The 21,954-nt window shown below is 35.4% G+C and overlaps 2 protein-coding genes and 1 long non-coding RNA gene across 8 annotated transcripts; 1 reads left to right on the top strand and 2 right to left on the bottom strand.

The window, feature by feature from the left end:
* Nucleotides 1-39: 39 nt before the first annotated feature.
* On the bottom strand, nt 40-14,133 carry LOC126872530 (uncharacterized). Its single transcript, XR_007692003.1, has 6 exons — nt 13,670-14,133; nt 12,819-13,457; nt 10,660-10,794; nt 3,436-4,985; nt 3,275-3,346; nt 40-3,177 (listed from the first exon to the last, which is right to left on the bottom strand). It is a non-coding gene; the product is annotated as an uncharacterized LOC126872530 (long non-coding RNA).
* A 559-nt stretch (nt 14,134-14,692) lies between these two features.
* On the top strand, nt 14,693-18,024 carry LOC126872527 (multiple coagulation factor deficiency protein 2 homolog). Of its 4 annotated transcripts, none has more exons than XM_050632600.1 (7): nt 14,693-14,853; nt 15,320-15,510; nt 15,577-15,707; nt 16,687-16,846; nt 17,121-17,207; nt 17,432-17,592; nt 17,701-18,024. In XM_050632600.1, the coding sequence occupies exons 4-7, from the start codon at nt 16,695-16,697 to the stop codon at nt 17,829-17,831; spliced, it is 531 nt and encodes a 176-aa protein (XP_050488557.1). In that variant the 5' UTR covers nt 14,693-14,853; nt 15,320-15,510; nt 15,577-15,707; nt 16,687-16,694; the 3' UTR covers nt 17,832-18,024. The 4 variants fall into 4 exon arrangements, with proteins under 4 accessions (XP_050488557.1, XP_050488556.1, XP_050488555.1 ...); XM_050632599.1 differs by having other exon boundaries at nt 15,320-15,524; XM_050632598.1 differs by lacking the exon at nt 15,577-15,707 and having other exon boundaries at nt 15,320-15,524.
* Nucleotides 18,025-18,308: 284 nt separating this feature from the next.
* On the bottom strand, nt 18,309-21,328 carry LOC126872524 (ribosomal oxygenase 1). Of its 3 annotated transcripts, none has more exons than XM_050632595.1 (6): nt 21,187-21,328; nt 20,194-20,804; nt 19,829-20,106; nt 18,993-19,725; nt 18,633-18,819; nt 18,309-18,453 (listed from the first exon to the last, which is right to left on the bottom strand). In XM_050632595.1, the coding sequence occupies exons 2-6, from the start codon at nt 20,802-20,804 to the stop codon at nt 18,382-18,384; spliced, it is 1,881 nt and encodes a 626-aa protein (XP_050488552.1). In that variant the 5' UTR covers nt 21,187-21,328; the 3' UTR covers nt 18,309-18,381. The 3 variants fall into 3 exon arrangements, with proteins under 3 accessions (XP_050488552.1, XP_050488551.1, XP_050488550.1); XM_050632594.1 differs by having other exon boundaries at nt 21,040-21,314; XM_050632593.1 differs by having other exon boundaries at nt 21,053-21,238.
* Nucleotides 21,329-21,954: the final 626 nt, after the last annotated feature.

Here is a 21,954-nt window from a genome sequence, read left to right as displayed (position 1 = left end):
GTTATCTTTTTTCTCCTTTTTAGGATCTCTTAGGATTCTCCTTTTTCGACGAATCCTCGCGGAACCCTTAGACTCGTCTCCATGACGCCCTCTTCGTTCGACCCTCCTTCGAAACGAGGCGCCAGGATTCTCTCGCCCAAGGGTGAGTTCGAAGAAGCATGTAACCAGAGAGTATGAGGAGGGTTGCTATAAAGGAGGAACGTAAAGTTTCGAGAGCTTCAGCGTCTTCAAAGTTGCTCGAACTCGCGGAAAAAAGTTGGTCATCGTTTTCGTCGCGATAGCAAGAATCAGTTCGTTACTCGTGTTGCCCATATTTAGGTCATCCTTCCTTTCACGATCACCTTGCTGTCTTCCAAAAAAGAGAGGCGAGAGATACAGGCAAATATCTGTTTATCTGAAAAGTTATGCTTCGTCGATAATGTAATTATAATTTTGAATGGAAGTTTCGGTAAACGTACAGTACCACGCCAAAGTACTTGAACGCACTGGTTGTAGAAAACATTTACCGCGTATATCGTGTTATATAAAACATGGTGAAATTTCATTGACGCTGTACCTGTATGCGCTAAATAAATAATATTTTTATTTCTACTAACCGTGGCAAATGTTTTAATGTATTAAGAAACTTTCCCCAACCTTAATAAGCGTAACGCGGATACTGGAAAAGTCGGAGAATTACTAACAAATATAGACTTGCTATGTTTCTCTCGCATGATTTTCGAACGGTATCCATTTTTTTCAATAATTTGCGCATAAAACGAGTCGATTCGTCACGGTCGGGGTATATCGATTAAAATAAATATCTAACGACAGAAAATTATCGCGGGAGGAAAAAAGCATTCCTATGTATTCACGGTACAATAATGTTTCGTTCTATTTAATAGAGCTGCTGTGTACACTAACCGTGTATCGCATCAGCGTAACATAATTCAGTTACATAGTTATATTGAATATTTTAGCCGCAACTCCCCATGCTTTGTTTTACCGCCTACAATTCCGTTCGACGATGCAAAATTTTCCGGAAAACTCGTCGACATGCATCGAATGTCTGAAATGTGCAACGTCGATAAAAGCGTACGTTTTGTCAACGTCGTACAAAAGATGAAGTATCACGCTGAAGGCCGGCAATTTCGTCTCTTTGAATCGCACTTTGAAAACAGAACGCCCATCGCGCGTGTCGCCGTTTTTCAAGGCTGCAATTTCGTCGACAATAGCCGTAAAACTTACGGGTGGACAGAGTGAAAAGTCGGCCAATTCGAGACCAGAATTGTCCCCATTGAGGTTTCGCTTATTCTATCGATAATTATTCATTCAGACCTGCTTGCCACGCTTATGATCTCCGTTAACGTTCCCATGAGTCGAACAAAGTTTGTTTCAATAAACGCTGTCTTCCGCTCTTATGTTGACGATATTTCACATTTTTCGTTTCTGCCGAACGAGTAAAATAACCACGCGTATAGCACGAAGAACGTAAGAGAAAAACGTATTTTTTGTTTTTCACACAAGAGTGTGATTTACCCGTGTCGGTTAATTCTATTTAAAGAAAATTCTCTTTTCTAATCTTGTTATTTGGATATTATAACTGATTAAACGGTGATAGATATTTTTTTATGACTCACATAGCACCACTGGTTTCTTATTTCCTATAATATTCGATAGAAAATGATAATTCCCTTGCAGAACAGTATCATGGAAAGACAAGCGAGTTTATCGCTGCTTTCTCATCTTATCGATTAAGTAGGGTAGTCGGATCACCCTTATGAAGCACAAACTGCATATGGTCCATGTAGACCGTAAAGTCGGCTTTCCAATCCGTAAGATCTGATCTAATCTAAGCGGTCTACCCCTTGCAAATTAAATCGGTGAAACGGCGACTATGTACAAACAGTGGTTTGAAGTTACATGGAAGTCCACCTGGAATTCGAGTACAATTTCATAAATAGTATACCAACTATTTCTACGTAGACCATCGTGTTATGCTTAAAAATACATGACCACTTACTTGTTTTTGACTAAAAAAAAAAAAGAAAGACTAATAATCCAAACTGAAACGTCCACATATTTATGCGATTTTAGTGGGTGTTCATATTTTACGAGCTAGTTTAACGCAATGCTATGATATATTAATTATTAATTAGTATGAGTGCTCGCATTAAAGAGAAACGCGTAACATTCCAAAACTGGAATTCTATCGTACCTTAAATGAAAGAAGAACTGGAATTAAAAAAAGAGAGTAAAAAATGTCACAGTTCAAGAATACGACATTCTTTTGACGTTATAATGTATCATCGATCGTTGATAAAAATTGTGTCTCGATTCAAGCGATAATCATCCGTTGCCCATATGGGAGAACCACCCACTCATTTTCTCATATGACGCATAAACACGAGTTCGTAAATATGTTCGTTTTAAAAGTCTATGTCGTTTATCGCATCGAAAATATGTTCATCGCTGGATCAGAGCTGCTTGATATTTAAATACTAACATTTGTAACGTATTTGATTAAACAATAGAATAATCTCGATGGTTCTAGAATAGAGGCCAAAGAGATGATCATGCAAGGCAGATTCGGCGACAATACGGGATAAGGATAACGTATAAGATGATGTAATATATTGTAACTTACGTAAACAAGTCCACTTTCTGGGCTAATAATAAGTTGAAACGAATAAACTACCACTGCTACGATAGCATAATCTCTTCTAAAATTAATTACTAGAAGCCTCGTTAGAAGTTTCTCTTAATGAAATAGAAATAAAACAGTTTTCGTGGATTATTATTATATCTTAAGGCGTGATTACCTCTCGTTACACTGTATTCGACGATCGCTCGAGAAATTTCGAATGTACACTGCGAGAAAAGCGTAGTAATCGGAAGAAATTCTATGCTATTGCTGACAAGGCATCAGGTTTGTTCGCGGCTAGTGTGACAGATTTCGACCACGCCCTGTCGATATGGTGTGCACCCCCTTTTCAGAATGTCCCTGCACCCTCGGTCGGTGCATCGAAAATTCACTGGCTTTGATCTACACGCAGTACCTCTTCTGGGATCGTACGTGTCGTCTCCGTTTAGACGAATGTTCGTCAAAGGCGCTCAAACATCGTGTATAAACTTTCGCTCTTTGCTTCGTTCGATGGAGCGACTCATTTGCACTTGAAGTGATCCGTAACCTAAGTACTAAAAACACCAGCATTGCCGAATATTGCGAATTTGCAAGAAACGTCTTTGAGAACATTAAAAGAATTAACATCAATATCTATAAGCTTCTAAATACCTTTTTTTGCTTGTTCACCGAGCTTGTTTTTTCATTTTTACTTCTTCTCTTCCTTTTTCTTGTCTCATGTACCTAAAAGTAATAAATTCCAATAATTTATGTAAACAAGTAATGTAGTTAATAAATGATTAAATTAAGCATTTTTCACATAGTATACAGACCTTTTTTATTTATAACGCAGCTGCGTAATACTGTGAATTAAAACTAAAGCGATGTCTGTGCGAATAATCTTTCTCCTTTTAAAAAGATGGGCGTATTTTCGGCTCTATCTTCATAATTGGCCTATTCAAATTGCCAGCAATATTTTGACGCGGTTTTATCGGTGACACGTGCGGGGAACAAATTAGCAAGCACGTGCCGCTTAACTCTCTCTCTCTCTCTCTCTCCATATCTCTCTGACTTTTCGATAATAATAGGCACTTTTGTTCAATTTAAACGTTCCCTTAAGTGTTAAAGTGCCGCACGTACCATTGCCAAAGGTATAATCAGTGTATTATCGATATTTTGGTTCCCATTGATCAACACAAAATATTGTCCAATCAAAGTACATTCTGCACAAAGAGGAACACGGTAATTCCAAATTGCGCATTAGTTACATATAGCATTAGATTGTCAAGTTTGCACCAAACAATGTCAATACATTGAAACGAGGAGTAGAACAGATTCGAGTGAAATGCAGATTGCGTTTCGTTATAGAAAGATAAGTAAAAAATAATAAATCTCTGGACGATTTTGAATTTTTTCTCGTCTTCTTTTTGTTCGCTCCTATTTTAACGGATAAAAAGGATATCTGGCAATAGCAATATCGGTTAACCATTTCATATTAAAATACGATGGAGTCTCGGTTTTTCGAGTCCCGTTCGACCGAAGTTCCGTATTATCCGAGGTGCTTTAAACTTCACCGTAACTTAATTTTTTCGAAATTTTAATACGAAGAGTATTGTGCAAGCAGTTAATCAAACTTTCAACCGATTAAATAGCGAATGAAACCTAAATGCACGTACGACATTGCGTTATTAAAATTTTCCTTACGATTTTACCAGACGATTAATAAACCTTAATCAGACCTTTGCATATTATCCGAATTTTCGATTATCCGTGGTAGAGCCGGTCCGCGTCACGTCGAATAATCGACGTTCTCTTCGTTCCAGCTTACATGAAACAACACAGAAATCAGGAAATCAAGAAAAATGGACTTGCCATAGTTTGCCAGGGTCTGTCTTCGTATTTTATCTGAAATAAACGAACGTTGAACTTTCTGGCCCATGCAGCAAAAGCAAATAACATTCGATTCTTATTCCCGTTTAGTTCTGTTCTACGTTTTACTCTAAAGTCATTTTACTGAAAAACACGAGGCAAGAAGGAGGAATTCGATGAAGCGATGCGCGATCTAACGGAAAAACGGAGGTCGAAGCGTATTCCGAGAAGAAAAAGGAACGAATATGGGAAAAAAATCTTGGAGGAGCGTCGGAAAGAATTCTCGAACGAGTCGAAGAGAGGTCACATCCCGTGGAAGCCGATCTCCCAAGGAAACACCGATTCGATCTCTCGATCCTCAACACCGTTCCCGCTTCTAGTTTTCTTCCCTCCAACCCTCTTCGCCATCGTCATTCTCCGCCTTCGGTTCCCCTTTCTCTCTTCCCCATTTTCTTTTTTCCTCGCTCGCGTGTTTTGCCAAGAGCCCTCATGGGCGGAAGCGTCACGTACAGCTCTGAAACAAAAACGTAGCGACGTCAAATGCGATTACGAGAGCTGCGAGAGCAGCTCCAGAACGCGGATGCTGCGCTAGGTTAGGTGGAGAACGCGGCGAAGGGTGGGTAGAGGGTGACTAGAAAGGTTGGACCAGGAGAACGAGGGGCGCAGAACGATACGGGAAAGAGAGAAAGAGAGAGAGAGAAAAAGAGAGAGAGAAAGAAACCGAAGGAAAGAGAGTTCGCTCAGGGTTGAATCTATATATGTACACTGGTTCGCGAAAGTATTTCAACACTTACCATGAAAAACTTTTTATGTCCATATTGTGTGTGTTATATAAAACATTTTTAAATTTCGCTATCTCTGTAATAAGACACGGCTGTGGCGATTATACTGGTCGGATTTGGAAGCAGCCGCAAAATGTACATAGAAATTGCAAGATCTTCATTGCAAACATATATTTGGTAGAAAGTTAGTGTGCAACATAAATATTCATCTCAAGCGTATGATAAGCATTAAGTATGGTCACACCGAATATCGACGTTTATTTGTATTTGTAACGTAACGTATAAGTGACTATTTAAATAGTTGCACCGTCTACCTTGTGCATTCTCAGTCGCAAATTTTATGAATCCAACGATAATGGCTGTGCTCTGCTACAGTGTTAATTCAGAATGCTTCGTATAACGCGCATAAAATATTCATAGGAGGCTCCTATAAGAGATCAACTGCTTTCGAGATCCCACTGCAGAGCTAGTGGAAATTTTCCCATTCGACGAAATAATTTTTCCGCTACGGTTGTTTCTCGGCCGTTTCGTCGCTCGATTTAAGATAAAAAAGTATCTTGGTAATACTTGAATATGCTATGAAACTCTCCTTAACCTTTTAACTAGAAACGTGAGTTAAAAGAAAGTTTTTAATAGCGTTAGAATAATCGTCCTTTTCTTTCTTCTTTTTTTGTTAAAGAGTTTTCGCGTTTATTTCGAATCTCTTGATATTTGTAAAACACATTAAAGCTTGATATCGTTTGAAAAGAATATAAATTGATTATTCTTTGATAAATGAAATATTCGCCGTTACAACGTATACGAAAATATAAAGAAGTTCGTAGATCGCATAAATAGCGCGCGTTAAATTCACATACGCGCCCGTATTATCCTCGTTTATTTCGAATCCGATTAATAGCAGAGAGCCATCATCAGATCCATCAAAATGACGAGTTTAAATTCTTAGAGTATACCATTTCTTGCCTCTTCTATTTTTCTCTAATATCATTTTGTGACTAAAAACGTACAGATTCTGAAAACACATTCCTCGCTGAATTCTTTTTATAAGATTAATCGCGTAATTAAATTTGCAGAATTGTAGTGTCACAGATATACACAATTTGCTTATTTATTTCCTAATTTACTTAGTACAATTTCAAACTACGACTCTTGTAACTCTCGTCCCCAGTTTGCAAATATTATCCTGTATCGAGTAACGCCTACGATTGTTTTATAATTCCCTTAATAACGACTTCCAAAAACCGTTTCGCAACCGACTTTCAATTAGACCTTTAAAGGACAGCACGGGAATGCTTTAACTTTCCCGTTGATTATATTCGTTATTCGATTTTACAAGCATGCAATAAAATATAATACGCAGTACGTAAATCAATTTGTTGAAATGTTATTATATAACCTGCATTATTCGCAACACATTCTATGCATATATTTAAATATATACATACACACATACATACACACAGACATATGTGTTATATATATACAAAATATATATAATTTCATTCACATATCATTAAAACCGCATTTGAATTCTCTTCTCGCGCGACTCGTGCACAACACACCGAGAGGATATCGTTGAAAATAGAATTTGTTCGCTTCCATCGAGTTACATCGTGGAAACCAGGCGATATGCTAAAGATCCAAGGAGGGAGGGAAGTAGAGGATCGAGGGCCAGGGCTCCGAAACTCCGGTAGCCAGGTCTGGATTTGCTGGATAGCAAAGGGGTGGCTCGATAGGGACGAGGCAGGAGAGATGGTGGACGCTTATCAGGGGTGGAGAATTGTCGTGGATGCGGGGGTGGGTTCGGGGTTTGACTCTGCGAGAGCTTGGAGCAATGGCTCGGCCCGAATGTGTGCCTCCGCGTGTCTGTGCCTACCAGCTTGCCTGCCTGCCTGGCTGGTTGCTTGCGTGAGTACGTATGTACATTGTACATGCGTGCGTGCGTGCGTGCGTGCGTGCGTACGTGCGTGAAAAATCGATTGGTTCGTTAGAAGCGGCGAACCATGGCCAGCTATGATTCCTACGATTATAAATGAAATAGTTGTTGTCTAGGCGAGAAACGCTCTTTCAGCTTTGAATAAAATAAAGTCGATTCGAAGGCCGCAGCAGACGATCTTTAATCGACTTGAAATATTTTGCTTTGATAATCGAGCCTCTCCAGAGATCGGAGAGAAAGCGATCGGCTACGTTTTTCCGTAAATCTTCCTATCTCGTTGCGTACGTAGATAATATGATCGGTGTTCGATTCTCGAGAAACGGGTGATTCGCATCCGTAAGTTCGTTTAACGTAAGCACAAATTATGCGAACGCTTGTGTATCTGTGGGAAATTTAGGTAACAACTCCGTAGAATACGCGTAACAGGGAAAAATATATACGAAACGTTTAAAGGCACGAAAAGGAATTAGCAACGCGTAACGATTGAAATTTCTATAACGAATATTAGGATCTGAAATATTAAAAACTCCATGGGCAAAAAAGATACGGGAAGATGTAAGTTATTTTTAAGACGACACCCGTTAGAATTAATGTTTCAACGTTGGCGGCGGGGAGATGGTCGCCAAGCCTCCATTAAAAAGTTGTTAAACGCAGCCTGACGGCGCCCCGCGGCAAATTGGAACCCCATCATAAGTCTTCCTTGTATATAATATACATGGCTGTTAGAGCAAGCCATCTACAAGATAGCGATATCAAAGTAATTAAGTATTCGATGAAGATATTTTGATCGACCTTATGGATGAAACTGATATTAAGCAATGTATGTACACGCATAAAACACTTTCGTTCCGATAACATATCCGTTAAAACGAGTAAAAGAAACTCTTGACGATTTAAAAACACGATATTTGATTTATCGTATTGTATTCCTGTAATCTTGAAATCCATTTTTCCAACTTTTTTCTATCTCGTTAAATTTTTTAAACGTTCTTCTTGCACGGTGCTGTGCGATCAACTTGAAAAAACGCAGCTTACCTTCTATCTTCTAAACTTTGATCGATGTCGGCAATTTGATTTTTCCATTACCATTTACATCGCACGTAGGTAATAACAAGGTATTAATCGTTCGTTTGTAGGACAATGAAATTTTTTTCGTTAAGCAACAAACTGATTTCGATACGCTCTTGTCTACGCAGCTTTATATTTTCCAGCGGTACTCGCGTACATCCTTTACACACCTTTTCCATTCCACGTACTTTTAAACCATCCTCTCTCCGAAACCCCTACCACTCCGATGCTTTTTACGTTGCTCTTTTCTTTTATTTTGAACCTCTCGTTGCTTCGGCCAAGAGTTTCTAGTCAGCGTTACGTAGAAAACGTTGAACTTGTTCGAGAGCTTTTTTCTCGAAAAAGCAGTCGTAGAGAAGACGGGAGATATGGAAGGAAAATGTCAAACAAATTTATCGCGTCCTCCAGACGCTAAACCGTAAAAAGCATTTCTTGCTTCTTTTATAATACGCTACCGTTCGAAACGTAATGATATAAACGCAAACGAAACGTAAAATATCGATGGATTACACGAAACGCGATATGTTAACTGGAATTTTCTCAAAAATATTACTTCATCGGACGAGTTGGAGACTGGTAACTTCCGAGCATCAATTTTCTCGCTCGAACGTTCACCGGGGTAGCTTTGTATAATATTATAATCGTATCATACTGTAAAGGTTCGCTAATTAGAAACTGTTAAACGTATAATGGGAAACTTGGACGTTCTTTTCGGTTGTTTAATTCATAATTCTTGCGATTCTCGTATCGACCGAATTTTTCAATATTTTTGCGTCTTCAAACTTTACAACACCGAGCCACAAGAAGATTAACACGCTTTACCCTAGGGTTACTTATCCCTTCACTAGGTGATTATAAACGTCGTTCGGCTGAACTTTCCCGAAGATTGGTGGTTATCCTTCGAAAGATTATTTTGAAACCCGGTGGTTTGTCGTTCGTATACAACAACCAGAGGTCTGCGTTCGTGAGGATAAAAAATACGGAAGGAGCGCAGAAACCGCGGCGAGTCGAAAAACCGCGATGCGGCATTACCAATTCCTTTCGCTCAACACGCATCCCTCTTTTTACGTACGCACGCGGGGTGGATGGGGTCAGCTTTCAGGATAACGTGGTTAAGAAAATGTTTTTAAAATAATTTTGCACTTAGCTCGATGCAACAAGCTGGACGAAGAAGTGGCCCGTGAATCGAGTCGAAGAAGAACGAAAAGAGAAAAAGGAAGAGAACGGGGCTTTATAGAATATATTGCGCTCTTTCCCCGCCTTCCACCTCTTACGTGCATTTAACGACGAGAAAAATGGAACGCCGAGCGAACTTGCAATATGAAAATAAATCGTACGTTTACAAACAAAATTAGCACGGTAGAACCTTTCCTCCAGTATTTGAATTTTAATATCGGATCGACGAGAAAGTAATGTCGGATCTGTACATATAAAAACTAGATTAATTTACGCTGTTATTTAATCGATCGTTCTTCCTGGTTATCCCTCTATTCTGTGGAAACTTCTCCGTGGCATCTTTCACGGCGAAACTGATTCTAATTGGAAAGAGTAAATTAATCTGTTTATATTCTTTAGCTTCAAATAATTTTACAACGACCGAAAATGGTGACAGAGTCTGATGACACCGCTCTACCGAACTGGCAGGACGAGGAAGAAATTCTCGTAGCTGTCTCGATTAACATTGAATTTTAAGCTTAGAGGAAGGTCAAGCGTTTTATAAATACAAAACATCGTCCTTAGAAAACGATTTTCTCGTAAACCGTAATATACGATCCGCTTGAAGTTGGTTTTCTTGGTACGATCAAAAACCGACGTTACTTTGCCACCAACTCGATTATTGTCTCATCGAAATCGCTTAATTTGTCTCGCGTATTGTTCGTATGATAATATGTTGGGCAATTATTTACGGGAACCTGGTTGAAAAGCAGGGTGCATTGGCCCTACCTGTTGACCCGCACTTCGCAACTTTGCTCGGCCGCCACAAGCAAATCCTACAACTCTGCGTGTTTTTTTCCCCCGAACAGAAATCCAGGTCACGCGCTTTTCATACAAGTATTTCGCCAGTTAACAGCAGTATTTTTTTTTTCATTTCGCGGCAGCCGCTCGATTGAGGTGTGTCGCATTCTGACGCATGAAAATGGCCCAAAGGGATGCGCCAGCCATGATCGATGCTCCATCCGATCGGAGACTACCGAAACTGCCCGTCAAATAATATATTCATAGCTTCCGGATGGTTGAACGCGACTCTCGAAATCCTCTGCCCCCCTCCCGCGCCGCCGCCCGCACCCCATGCTGCTGCCACCCTCTGCAACCACCCTCTATTCCGCGTATCACCCAACGCTGCATCCGCACGCAAATCGACTGTCGAATAATTATCGAAAATACACGGCTGAACAGCTTACCTCTCTCTCTTGCTCTGTGGCGGCAAGAGGAGAATCTCTCTCTCTCTCTCTCTCTCTCTCTCTCTCTTTCTCTCGTACTCTTCTCCTTTTTCTTTCTTTGTCTCTTCTTTCGCCTTCCGTTGTGTTCTCAGTGAACTGAAAGATGAAATAGATTAAAACGAGTATTTAACTGCGGACGAGAAAAGTAACGGGACGAATACGTTCTATAAAAAAACAAAAATAATTTATAGAAAATAATTTATAATTTAGAAGGTGGAGAAGTTGCGAGACTTTTCTAACGCAATTTCGTTGATTTAAGCACATGTACTCGTTCTCATAAATATTAGAACAGGGGTTTTCGTAAGTATCAGACGTCGAATCAGGACTATTTCAAACGACGCTCGAAATTTGATATTTAAAGAAAGAGGACTTCTTTAAATTAGATAATTAACAGCTTTTTATCGTTTCATTTCGCAATTGTAATTAACTAATGACATAATGTATAAAATTAAAAATGATGTTGCAAATCGAATCTTAATGGATCGAAAATGGGCGAAACTGAAATGAAAAGTAATGATACGTTAAATTTGTCACGAAATTACTTTCAAACGACCTGAATAAAATAGTACGGTAAGTACTTTCCCATTAATCGTAGCTTTATAATTAAAGTCAGCTGGACGAATTACAAGGAAATTATAGTATATCCATTTTCAAAGCGTTTTATATATTTTAAACTGATGCAATTATTACAAACAAAATGTTATTCTCTAGAGGAAATTTCAGATAACGAGCAGTTTGAATTTAAATAAAGTGTTGATGCGTAACAAAGCAAAAAATGGAAATTCATTAGAAGTTGAAGTACAACTTAATATTTATGTAGTCAATGGGAGTAGATACCTTCTGAACGACTTTTTAAATCTTTAATTAACTTCGTCCTGACATTTAATTAAGCTTTAAATAGTATTACGTTTAAACTAGCAAGCACGTTCCAAGCGGCTTTCAAATCATTCGCGGAAGTAATCTGGAAAGTTATGAAGAAACATGGAAACTTAATCCCTAAGTTTCTACCGAATATTTCTAGCACGTGAATTCTAAAAAAAGCGACGTAAATACTTAAAGATATTCTATCGAAGAAATTTGGAATTACGTTTACATCGTGTTTTGAAAATACGCGAAATTATGCTTCGGCGACAACGATCGAATCAGTTTAGTCTTGATTAAACTAGTTTTGATCGTTAAATAATTAAATTTTATCGTTATATGACAAAAGTAAAATTAGTATAAACTACTAGTACACATTTTATACTAAAATTTACCTTAAACGTGTTACCTTAAATAATCTAATTACGCAAAATGTGATAACCACAATAGAAAATAAAATATTGACAAACAGATACTCCTTTACGTAATGTTTTGCAAGTTGTAAAGGAGACAGAGGCTCGTCACACAGACGGAACGCATTCCCTAGGCGGTATACCGTTCATCTAGATATCACGATAGGAGGTCCTGTTCGTTGTAATCGGGTAGAAAACTCAATCGCGATCTGACTTTCGCATCGGTTGATCCACTCGTTGTTATTGATTCGATTTTGAATAGGTGGTTACGGATAAAGAGAAAAGATTTGGTTTTTCGGTGTACCACGAGCAAACAGTCCTACGACTGATCGTTGGTCCTCGTTTTAAAGAACTGTTCTTCCGTAGCGATATTCTCGTAGCGTTTTTGTAACAAGAACGTTGTGATTATTCGTACGCGATTAGATAGGACTTAAAACGTACAAGCCGAACGAGAAGATACATTCAGTTGCTGTTCTCTGCAAATTAATCGAAGGACTCTTCGTGTGACCCTGCTTTTCTGGGGCACGTGCCCATGGGTATCGGTATTTCGGGGTACGTTAATACCTCACTATCCAGACGGATAGAGAGAGAACAGAGCGAAACATCCACTCCTGTACATTGTTTGCGGCTTGGAATCAATAAAAGCATAGCTTTAGGCGACGGTGGTCACCATGGCAACCAGAGACCCATCCGTGTACCTTGCTTCTCTCTCCCTCGTCTTCTCTCTTCACACACATACAAACATACATACACTCATACCCGTACACGCACCCTTTCCTCTTCATTCCTCCCGCAATTTCTCTCTCGTTCTCTTTCCTTGCCTCTCTTCGTACATGTATACCATACCTATTCTCCTTCGTTCTCTGTTCCTAACTCGTGAACGTCCCTTTCCTTTCTCCTTTTTTCCTCCCGACGCTCTCTATTTCATTCCCTTTTTGCCATTTTCTTTTTTCATCTTTTTAACTTTGATCCTTGCACACGTAACGTCTAATTCTCTGTTTTCCTCTCTATTCCCTGTTTTCGCATACTTTTCTCTCCCTGTGTTTTCCCCTTCCTCCATTTTCCTTTGCTCGTTCACCCTCCGCCCGCTCCTCCACCTTTCCTTTGAACACGTTAGCCATATTTTCGCTTTTCCACCCTCTCTCCACTGTATTCCACCGATTCTCTATTCCGTTCATCTTCTCATTTTTCTCCCTTTTTTCGCTCACCTTTTCTGCCTCTATTTTGTCCGCGTCGGCGCAAACCGAACGCACGGTCCTTTATTTTCTGAACTGTCGTTCAACTACACATGTACATATTATATATATATATATATATATATATTATATACGTGTCTATATTATAGCTCGTTTTTGATTCTCCTGTTTTTAATTGTCTCTTTGAACTTGCAATTCGTTAAAGCATGTTTCTATGTATCGATCCCATGGGCATTTACTTTTAATTATCTTTAGAATTGACTTCGCGGTCACCTTTCTATCGCTGCACCTGAACATAAATTTTCAAATATATGTACAGTGAATCACGAAAGTATCTGAACAGTCAATTATTCGTTACAATCGACAAACCATAATATCTAAAGGTTAGCTTGACAATAGTTTGACGATGAAATATCAGCATTCTGCTATTTTATCATTAGGAACTTAATGAAATAATCGGTTAGTTAAAAAAAAAAAAAAACGAATAAGAGATATCTATACCTTCATTTTCAGCCAATTTTTTATCTTGATGGATTTTGCCGCATCTCACAATTTTAGGAAAAAATGAGCCATCATAGAAAACCAAAGTATAATGTAATTTATACAGGAAAAGTGCATCGAACACAATGTAAAATATATCGACAATGAACAGTTAAAAAATATTTTTCAAAATGTATTTTATTTTTAATACCGACTACGTGGTAAAGAATATCGGCTTTAATCGACTGAGAGCTTCATTTTTTCAACTCGAGAGTGAAAATAATAATTATTTTCTTCTAACAAAAGAAAAATAATTAAAGTATATTAAATATATTAATTGAATGCAAAAATTTGAATTAAAAATCTAAATTAGAAGAGCTTTTAAATTTTAAGTATCATATATTATATATGTAATGCAACATACTTATGTATACTATATACATATATATATATATATGTTTACTTAAATATATCAAATATACGATAAAAGAGCAATAAATTACGTGATCTACAATCAAAATATTAAAATACATAAAAAAACGAGAATCAGAAAATAAAATTACAAAACAATTTTTTACCTACAAGATGAAGGTTGATTGTATTGTATAGACAATAATTTGTGCATTAAAATGATGAAATAAAACAAACTATTCCATTCCAGTTTAACGTATTTTCTTAAAATTTATTGAGTTCTGAAAGAGTTGATCCACTGAGGACCGAGTAATGATAGAACGCGTAAATTTGTATGACTTCGAAACAAGGTAGTTTATCATAGTGTAATAGAAACTTTAATTCATAAAATAAAACTTCATAAAATAGAACTTCATAAAATAAAAGAAGACTGAACTTAACTTATAACCCACATTATTGTAATCGCGCATATTCCAACGATACCATTTGAGGGTTAGGACTGTTCACACGCAGGGGTAGTGACTCTTCAATTTTTAGTATGCATTGGATCCTTGTTTCCGAAAGATATTTTCTATAAAGTTCAAAAGTAAAATAACCCGCTCTAAGGAAAAACGGCAGCGAGCAACTCTTCAAATACGCAAACTCCATAAAGAACGTCGATAAATGTCACGCGCTTTACGGAAGTGACAACCCAGTTGAAAACATTGTCGAAAAGATCGACCGAGAAAAATCGAACGAAAGTTCGACCTATATTCGTAGGCCAATAACTGATAGATAGTCCACGGCAAATCCAGGTAAAGAGCACGTTCTACTTATTAATTTAATTACGCGTATTAAATTCATACGATTTAAGTAGAAGAGAATATTCATTTGGTCTCGTCTCAAATTAAGGTTAGGTTAGAATAACCTGATCCGAGCTAAAATAGGGGTTGACTTCTACTTCTTCGATTCGAGATTACGTTTCGATAGTCACGGATGCTGAATCTTAAAAGCTAGAGGGCGGGTTTTTAAAAATTTACATTATCGCTCGAAAGTATCCGAACATTTGCTCGTCTTTAACAAGATGTTAAGATTTAATTACATATATGAATGACAAGTAAAAATTATGTACTGACAAGTAATTACTACGTTCTGTATTATTATTCTACCATTATGATGTAACAAAATCGTACGAAAATTATATTAGTATATAAGCATAAATTTTAGAGCGTGTTTTAAAAATAATATGCGTTAATGACATCATTTTTCTTTACTTTTCAGCTTATGGACTTGATTAGTACGACTTCTGAGCGGCTCATTTAATATTTGAACAATGCAATAGAATTTTCCAATAGTGCATATGTTACTTGTATCGAAGTACATTGTATAGCGACATAATATATTTGAATATTTGAGGTTCTTGATCTGAACGATATTCTGCGGAAAAAATCTGGAGCGGTCACAGGTCCCCTGTAAGGCGACACAGGTACATATGGGCTCTTTCAGTGAATGGACCAAATGATATAAATTATTTATAGATTTCGACACCAAAGCGCGGGGAGGGAATCGAGGGTGTACTGTTCCAACTGGGGTGTATACCCCGGGGGGGTCCACTTGCATCAAAAGCCCCTCGAGGCCCCCTCAACATATGCATTTTCACTCGACCACCGTAAGCCTATATAAAATTGATTTCTAAGTACCCTGGATTTCCTGTCAATCTCGCGTGTCTTTTAACACCTATCTTCGTTTGTTCTCTACACAAATCTTCGAGTGTTCAGTTTGAGTGCAAACATGACTGAAAACGACACTTTCGTTTGCTCTTTCTTTCCTGTTGACGCTCTTTGCAAATGACTATAATACTGGTACGATGATATCGCCTGTACTTTTAGATGTTTCAAAAATTTCAATTAATTTCATTCGCTTCAAAACTTTTCGTAATAAACCTTCATATAAAATCTGATTATTTTAACACACATAAGTATTATAAACGACCATTTTGATAAATCCAGTCCTTAAAGAAACAATAAATTTAATATAACAGAGAGATATTATTTTAGCCGCATTAAATTTTATTTGTCGGAGACTAAACTAGAAGAAGAAAGGCGGAATGCATAGACTTTTAGTGTACACGTCTCATAGGGGTTTAACTGATCGCAAAGTTCCTGACGAGTGATGTGTAGCAAATTTGAAGACGGGCCCAGAGCATCGTACGCTGTACCCCCCGGGGTCCAATCTAAATCAATGGGCTTGTGGGTAATCGCATAATAATTACTAGAACCCCCTCTACCGTCCATCTGTCGCTAGCCAAGGGGTGTTCAACCCCTACAAGTGGCAGTGTGCAATGTCACGGCAACATAGACGATCAGAGTGTCTCAGCAGGTCCTATTGTTGTTGACCATTGTAAAAAATATCACGCAGTGTCACATATTTCCTCGGTTTTCGCGCGTTGTTTAAAATTTTTGTCGAATGCATAACACATATATACTAGCAATTTAAGGAAATAGTGCATTACACATAATTGTAATTGTAATCTGTTTGATAAAGTATAACATACTGATAGTAATCCTCTCGTGAGGATCTCGATCACCTTAATAAAAAAAATATGTGTATATAATGATTACGAAAAACTCTTTATTAAACTGTTACAGACAAACAAATGATACCTACAATTCTGATCGGTTTATTCGTCGGATTTTGTGATGGTTTACGTGGACCTCATCATCCACGAAGTCCTGTCTCTCATCACCATTATGTCCCCCAGAAAGATGTTAAAATAACGCAAGATGCACAACTACTACAGGATGCTACGTTAGTTAACACTTAACTCATTTACTTGAGTATCATAATTTTATTTAAGTATGTGTTCGTTTTTTCACTTTGTTATTGTTTTATCTTTACTCTAGTTTTAAACTTCTAACAATTTTGCATTTTTAGAATTTAATATTGCAATAATCAACAAACATTATTTTTATCGTCAATTATTTTGCGCATTTCCAGTATTATTTACCTTATCCATATTTGTATAATTTTTATATAGTTCTTACCACTGCGAAAGCTCGAAATATAAGGATTAAAATTTCAGCCACTTAAAAGAAGACATAGGATCAATGGCGGATCAATTGGACTTTTCGAACATGACTGAACAAGAAATCGAATTCCATTACTTCAAGTACGTCTGTAATACTAATAATATATTATATTTTCAGTGCTACAGTAAATAATTTGCACATCTTAGTAATATCGTTATCAGTCATTATTGTGAAGAATTTCCTAAAGGAAATATGCTCGGTTATCTCTCGTAAATTAAATATTTTTATTGACTAGCAAATTTATTCGTATTTTCTTTCTTTTTTATGTATCAAAAATTATTTTTATATCTAAATTTTCATTCAGAGTTCACGATATCGACAATAACGCTAAATTGGATGGATTAGAAATTCTCTATGCGATTCAACATACGTTTCACGAGAACAGACTCGCCAATGCTGAACGTGAAAGTTCGAGTGAAAATACCAGAACCATGGATTACGAAGATGATTTGCCTTGGATCATAGGTGCGTATATCCACAATTATGTATTCGAATTAGAACAAATTTCGTAATAGAAATATAGAAATTAAGATATGAAATACTGAAAATGTAATAATTATTTCTGTTATAAAGAACTTGTAGACAGAGTACTGAGAGAAGATGACTTAGATCATGATGGATACCTTGGATATATTGAGTATGTACTTGGAAGACAAAGAGATCACATTGCTCAAGCAAAACGGAATAACAAATTGGAGAATTAAAAGCACATCTAGTACAACGCCTTTGGCCGATGAAATAATTAATAGAATCCTGTATAACATATAAATTTATGTCAAAAACATACGAAAAACAAGACCTTTTGTTTCTTTCTAATTAATTGATTTGTAACAATTGTCTTCAACTAAAATGTACAAAAACTGTAATTTTTAATACAATCCATTTTAATCTGCAAAACAGTATATTATTTATTTCAGGTAATTAAAAAATCATCCTGTATACTACAATAATAAATAATCAAATTTTTTCCATACATACCATGCAATCACTCGTCAAATATTGTTATTTTTTTGATTAAGAAATACTCGATATATTAATTCTATTTTCGTTAAAAATTGTTATGATTACTTTAATTATTATGTTATATGATTGTAATATTGTATAAATATACAAATATTTAAAAAATTGTAATATAAACATACCTTTTTTATACACATATATCAAAATTAAGATAGCAGTAATACTTTTATGAACCTTTGAGCTTTAGTATTTATTTTTTTATTGATTTTTATACATATTATTTAAAATATGTGATTATTCCAAAATACATAATGGATTTTCTGTTACAAGAAGACATTTTTCCCAAAGATCTTTAACTATCTGTATCTGTTAAATAAAAATAATTTAAAATATTAAATTATTTGTTGAATAGAAATAATAGAAAACATTCTATGTACAGTTGAGCCTTTCAAATTTGAACATAATTGTCTCTACTAGTTAAAATGCGAGAGACTCTTCTGTATTATGATGCTACTCTGAAATGATTTATGTAGTTTTCTGTTTACCTTATTATCTTCACTATCAATTGGCAAATCTTCTACGCGTATAAAGTCAGGATATCGCAATATCATATCTCGTATAGCAGGTACAAATTCTTCACCAACTTCTAAAAATTGTGGTTCATACTCGTGATATTCTTTAGAATTTTCACTCGAATAATATATCCTAAATGTCTCATCCTCTTTAATTAACCTAATAATAAGAAATAAAACTTTTGAATAGTAGTTTTGTTCCAGTATAAATTTTCGAAATTTAACGTCATAATTGTATGATTTTTTAATGCAAAATCAATCAAAATTTTCAAATATTAAACTTACAAACAATTAACTTATAATTCTAAAAAATTAGGGAATAACTCAAATTACCTTATACAATGAGACCTTAATAATCGAATTCTAGTATCAGGTTCTATCTCTACCCTGTTTTCAACAATTCCATTTTCAATCATCTTTTCACCATCTTGAACAGCAGAGCATTCCTGTTCACTTTCAGAAATAATAGGTGGTAAACAATCATGAATATGATTTTTTGCCATTAAATCTGCAGCTTTATCTATGTCAATATACTCTATTAATTTATTAAATAAATGTTTTATTCTTTCCTTGAACTCATCCTTGGCACTGTTCTGAATATCAGAATATGCAAATCCACATTGTCTTAGGTAATCAATAGGTAATCCCTTTCGAAATTCACTATCTGCTTCTATAGCAGTTGTTAATGCATTTGGAAGTAACTTCTCCAAAAAGTCACCCCAACTGTTTTTTTGGTAAACACTTAATGTAATATGGAGACTATGTGTATTGTCAATAGTTTCACCTTGATGAATCGTTCCTCGTGGAAAATATAACAAATCTCCTGCATTTACAACTGTATCTAATATAGGTTCACCAATCTCAGATTGTGAGAAATTCTTCGAGGAATACCTTGGCAAATATTCATTTTCATTCCGTGGTTTGTACAATCTCCATCTCTTTTTACCTTCAATTTGTAATATAAAGGCTTCAATATCGTCATAATGTGGAGCAAAACCTTGGCTATTAGGGGGTGTTAAATAGGAATTTGCACCAACAAAGCAGCCAAAAAATTCTTGTAGCGTGGCTGAAAATAATAAATATCTTTCATTATAGAACTGAGAAGTTATGTTCCATATGTTTATATAAAAAAATGTTTATGTTATAAATATTCTCTTCATAAAAAATACCATTTAAGGAATGTAACTTTGGTATGTATGTTTGTGGATTTAACATTCTAACAGAACATCCATTCATATAATAGTCCCAAACAACGCTTGGAATTGCACGGCCAACAGGATTATGCGTTTCTCTTACACCATTTTCATACGAGGTAATATCAATATTTTTTGTAAATAAAATATGAGATTCCCTTAATATTTTATCCAACATTGGAGTAGACATAAGCAATTTATAATACTTATGAAAATTTCTCTTTACATGGACAGGTGTTTTTTCCCAATTATTTCTGGAAAAAGAAATGGTATATCACTCATTAACTTATTAATTATTGTTAATTACAAGTACATATAATTTGTAACTATTTTTAACTTACTCAAAAAAATCTTCTACTTTCATAGGATGTATTAACCATTCAAACATCGAGCGACTTGTTATTAGTGGATTCTCACGATTTTCTTCAGTTATGTTACAATTGGCATAAGCAGTCTTTCGAGTATTCCTTTTTATTAATATTTTGCTTTTAATTTGTTTCTGTTGCTTCTGTTTAATCTGTTTCATTTTTGCAACACCGCTATTTACCATTAAAACAGAATTTCTTAATTTTTTTTTTGATTCAATTTTCTTTGAATTAGGAATTATAGCCATTTTTTTATCTCCTTTATGTATTGGTTTTTGAATTGATTTATTTTTCTTAGAAGACACAAAAGAATTAGTCTTTTTAGATATTAGATTATTCTTTCCATTTACATTTTGAATTTTATTTATTGTTCTTGGAATCTTATTTATCTCTTGATCACTTTTATGCACAGGTGCTTGTTTTGCCTTTCTTCGTATTTTCAAATGTGCATCATTTTTTGAACCTACTAGTTTTTCTGGAAGACTGTGTTTTCTCTTTAATCTCTTTGAATTTGATGATAATTCTGCATTTTTACGTTTCATAGCATACATTGCAAATGCAGATGTTGGTTCCTGACATTTAAGCATCTATAATTATTAAATGAAATTATGTAAATAGTACAGAAATAGAAATTATGTAAATACAACAATAAAGAGATATAAGCATAATGATAAATAACTATAGTATATATTTAACTTGCATATTATAATCAACAAAGTAATTTATACTACAATAGTAATTTATAAACTACAAATAAACAGTGTAACCGGCGAATTATAGGTTATATTGTAATGTTTTATCAATATGATAATACAATATTACTTTTTAACATTACCGTGAAATGTACACATCTACATGAACTTTATGATTATAATCCGATCAAATTTAGCAGCTAGCTAATATTATTGTTGCCATAAAAACTCTCAAATTGAATTTATCACTGTCACAAGGTCATAAGTTACTACTTACAACCACGGTCCTGCCACAACACGTGGTTATACCAGATAAATAGCAGTTTTAAACATTCAGTTGGAAGCGGCATTCAATTTATAATATTTCTTATAAGGAAATGGATTCCCCATGAATCAAAAAATACAATCAGCATCATTTTCAATTTCTGATATTTTCAGAGAAGAATTTTTCAGACGCTTCCAGTGGTTGTACGGAGGGACTGGGACATAACAATTAGATCTCTTTTGTCGAAGAACTTTATTGTTGTAGTTTCTTTGTCTTCTTTTTGTATTTTATTTATTACATAACGTTTTCTTATCTGACAAATTTTACTTTTACATCCAGTATTCGTAGTTAATAATTAATAATAAAAATAGAATAACACAAAAGTATGATCATTACTTTATACTAAATACTTTTACTTGTTTATTCACATATACATGATTTTAGAATCATAGGCTTTTTGTTTTTATTAATAAATTGTTTATATATATATATTATATCTAGTAATTGAAATGTAAAGCGATGAAATGAGGTAAAATTGTATCTTTTACATAAACGATATATATATATATATCTATAAGAAGAAAAGAAATACTCTATACGTGTACTGGAAATTGAACAATCATTTTGATCAATGCACAATATTTCATTCGTAATATCGTACAACGATAATTAATAAATCAATGCACAAGCTAAATATCGATATATTAAGAATGAAATTTAATCGTTAATGACACACAATGCACATTATTCCTATTGAAAATTAATTGCTAAACACTTATA

This window comes from Bombus huntii, chromosome 13, assembly GCF_024542735.1.
Source record: "Bombus huntii isolate Logan2020A chromosome 13, iyBomHunt1.1, whole genome shotgun sequence".
NCBI lineage: Eukaryota > Metazoa > Arthropoda > Insecta > Hymenoptera > Apidae > Bombus > Bombus huntii.
The sequence above is the reverse complement of the archived record's forward strand: the minus strand, read 5'-3'. Positions and strand labels throughout refer to the sequence as shown.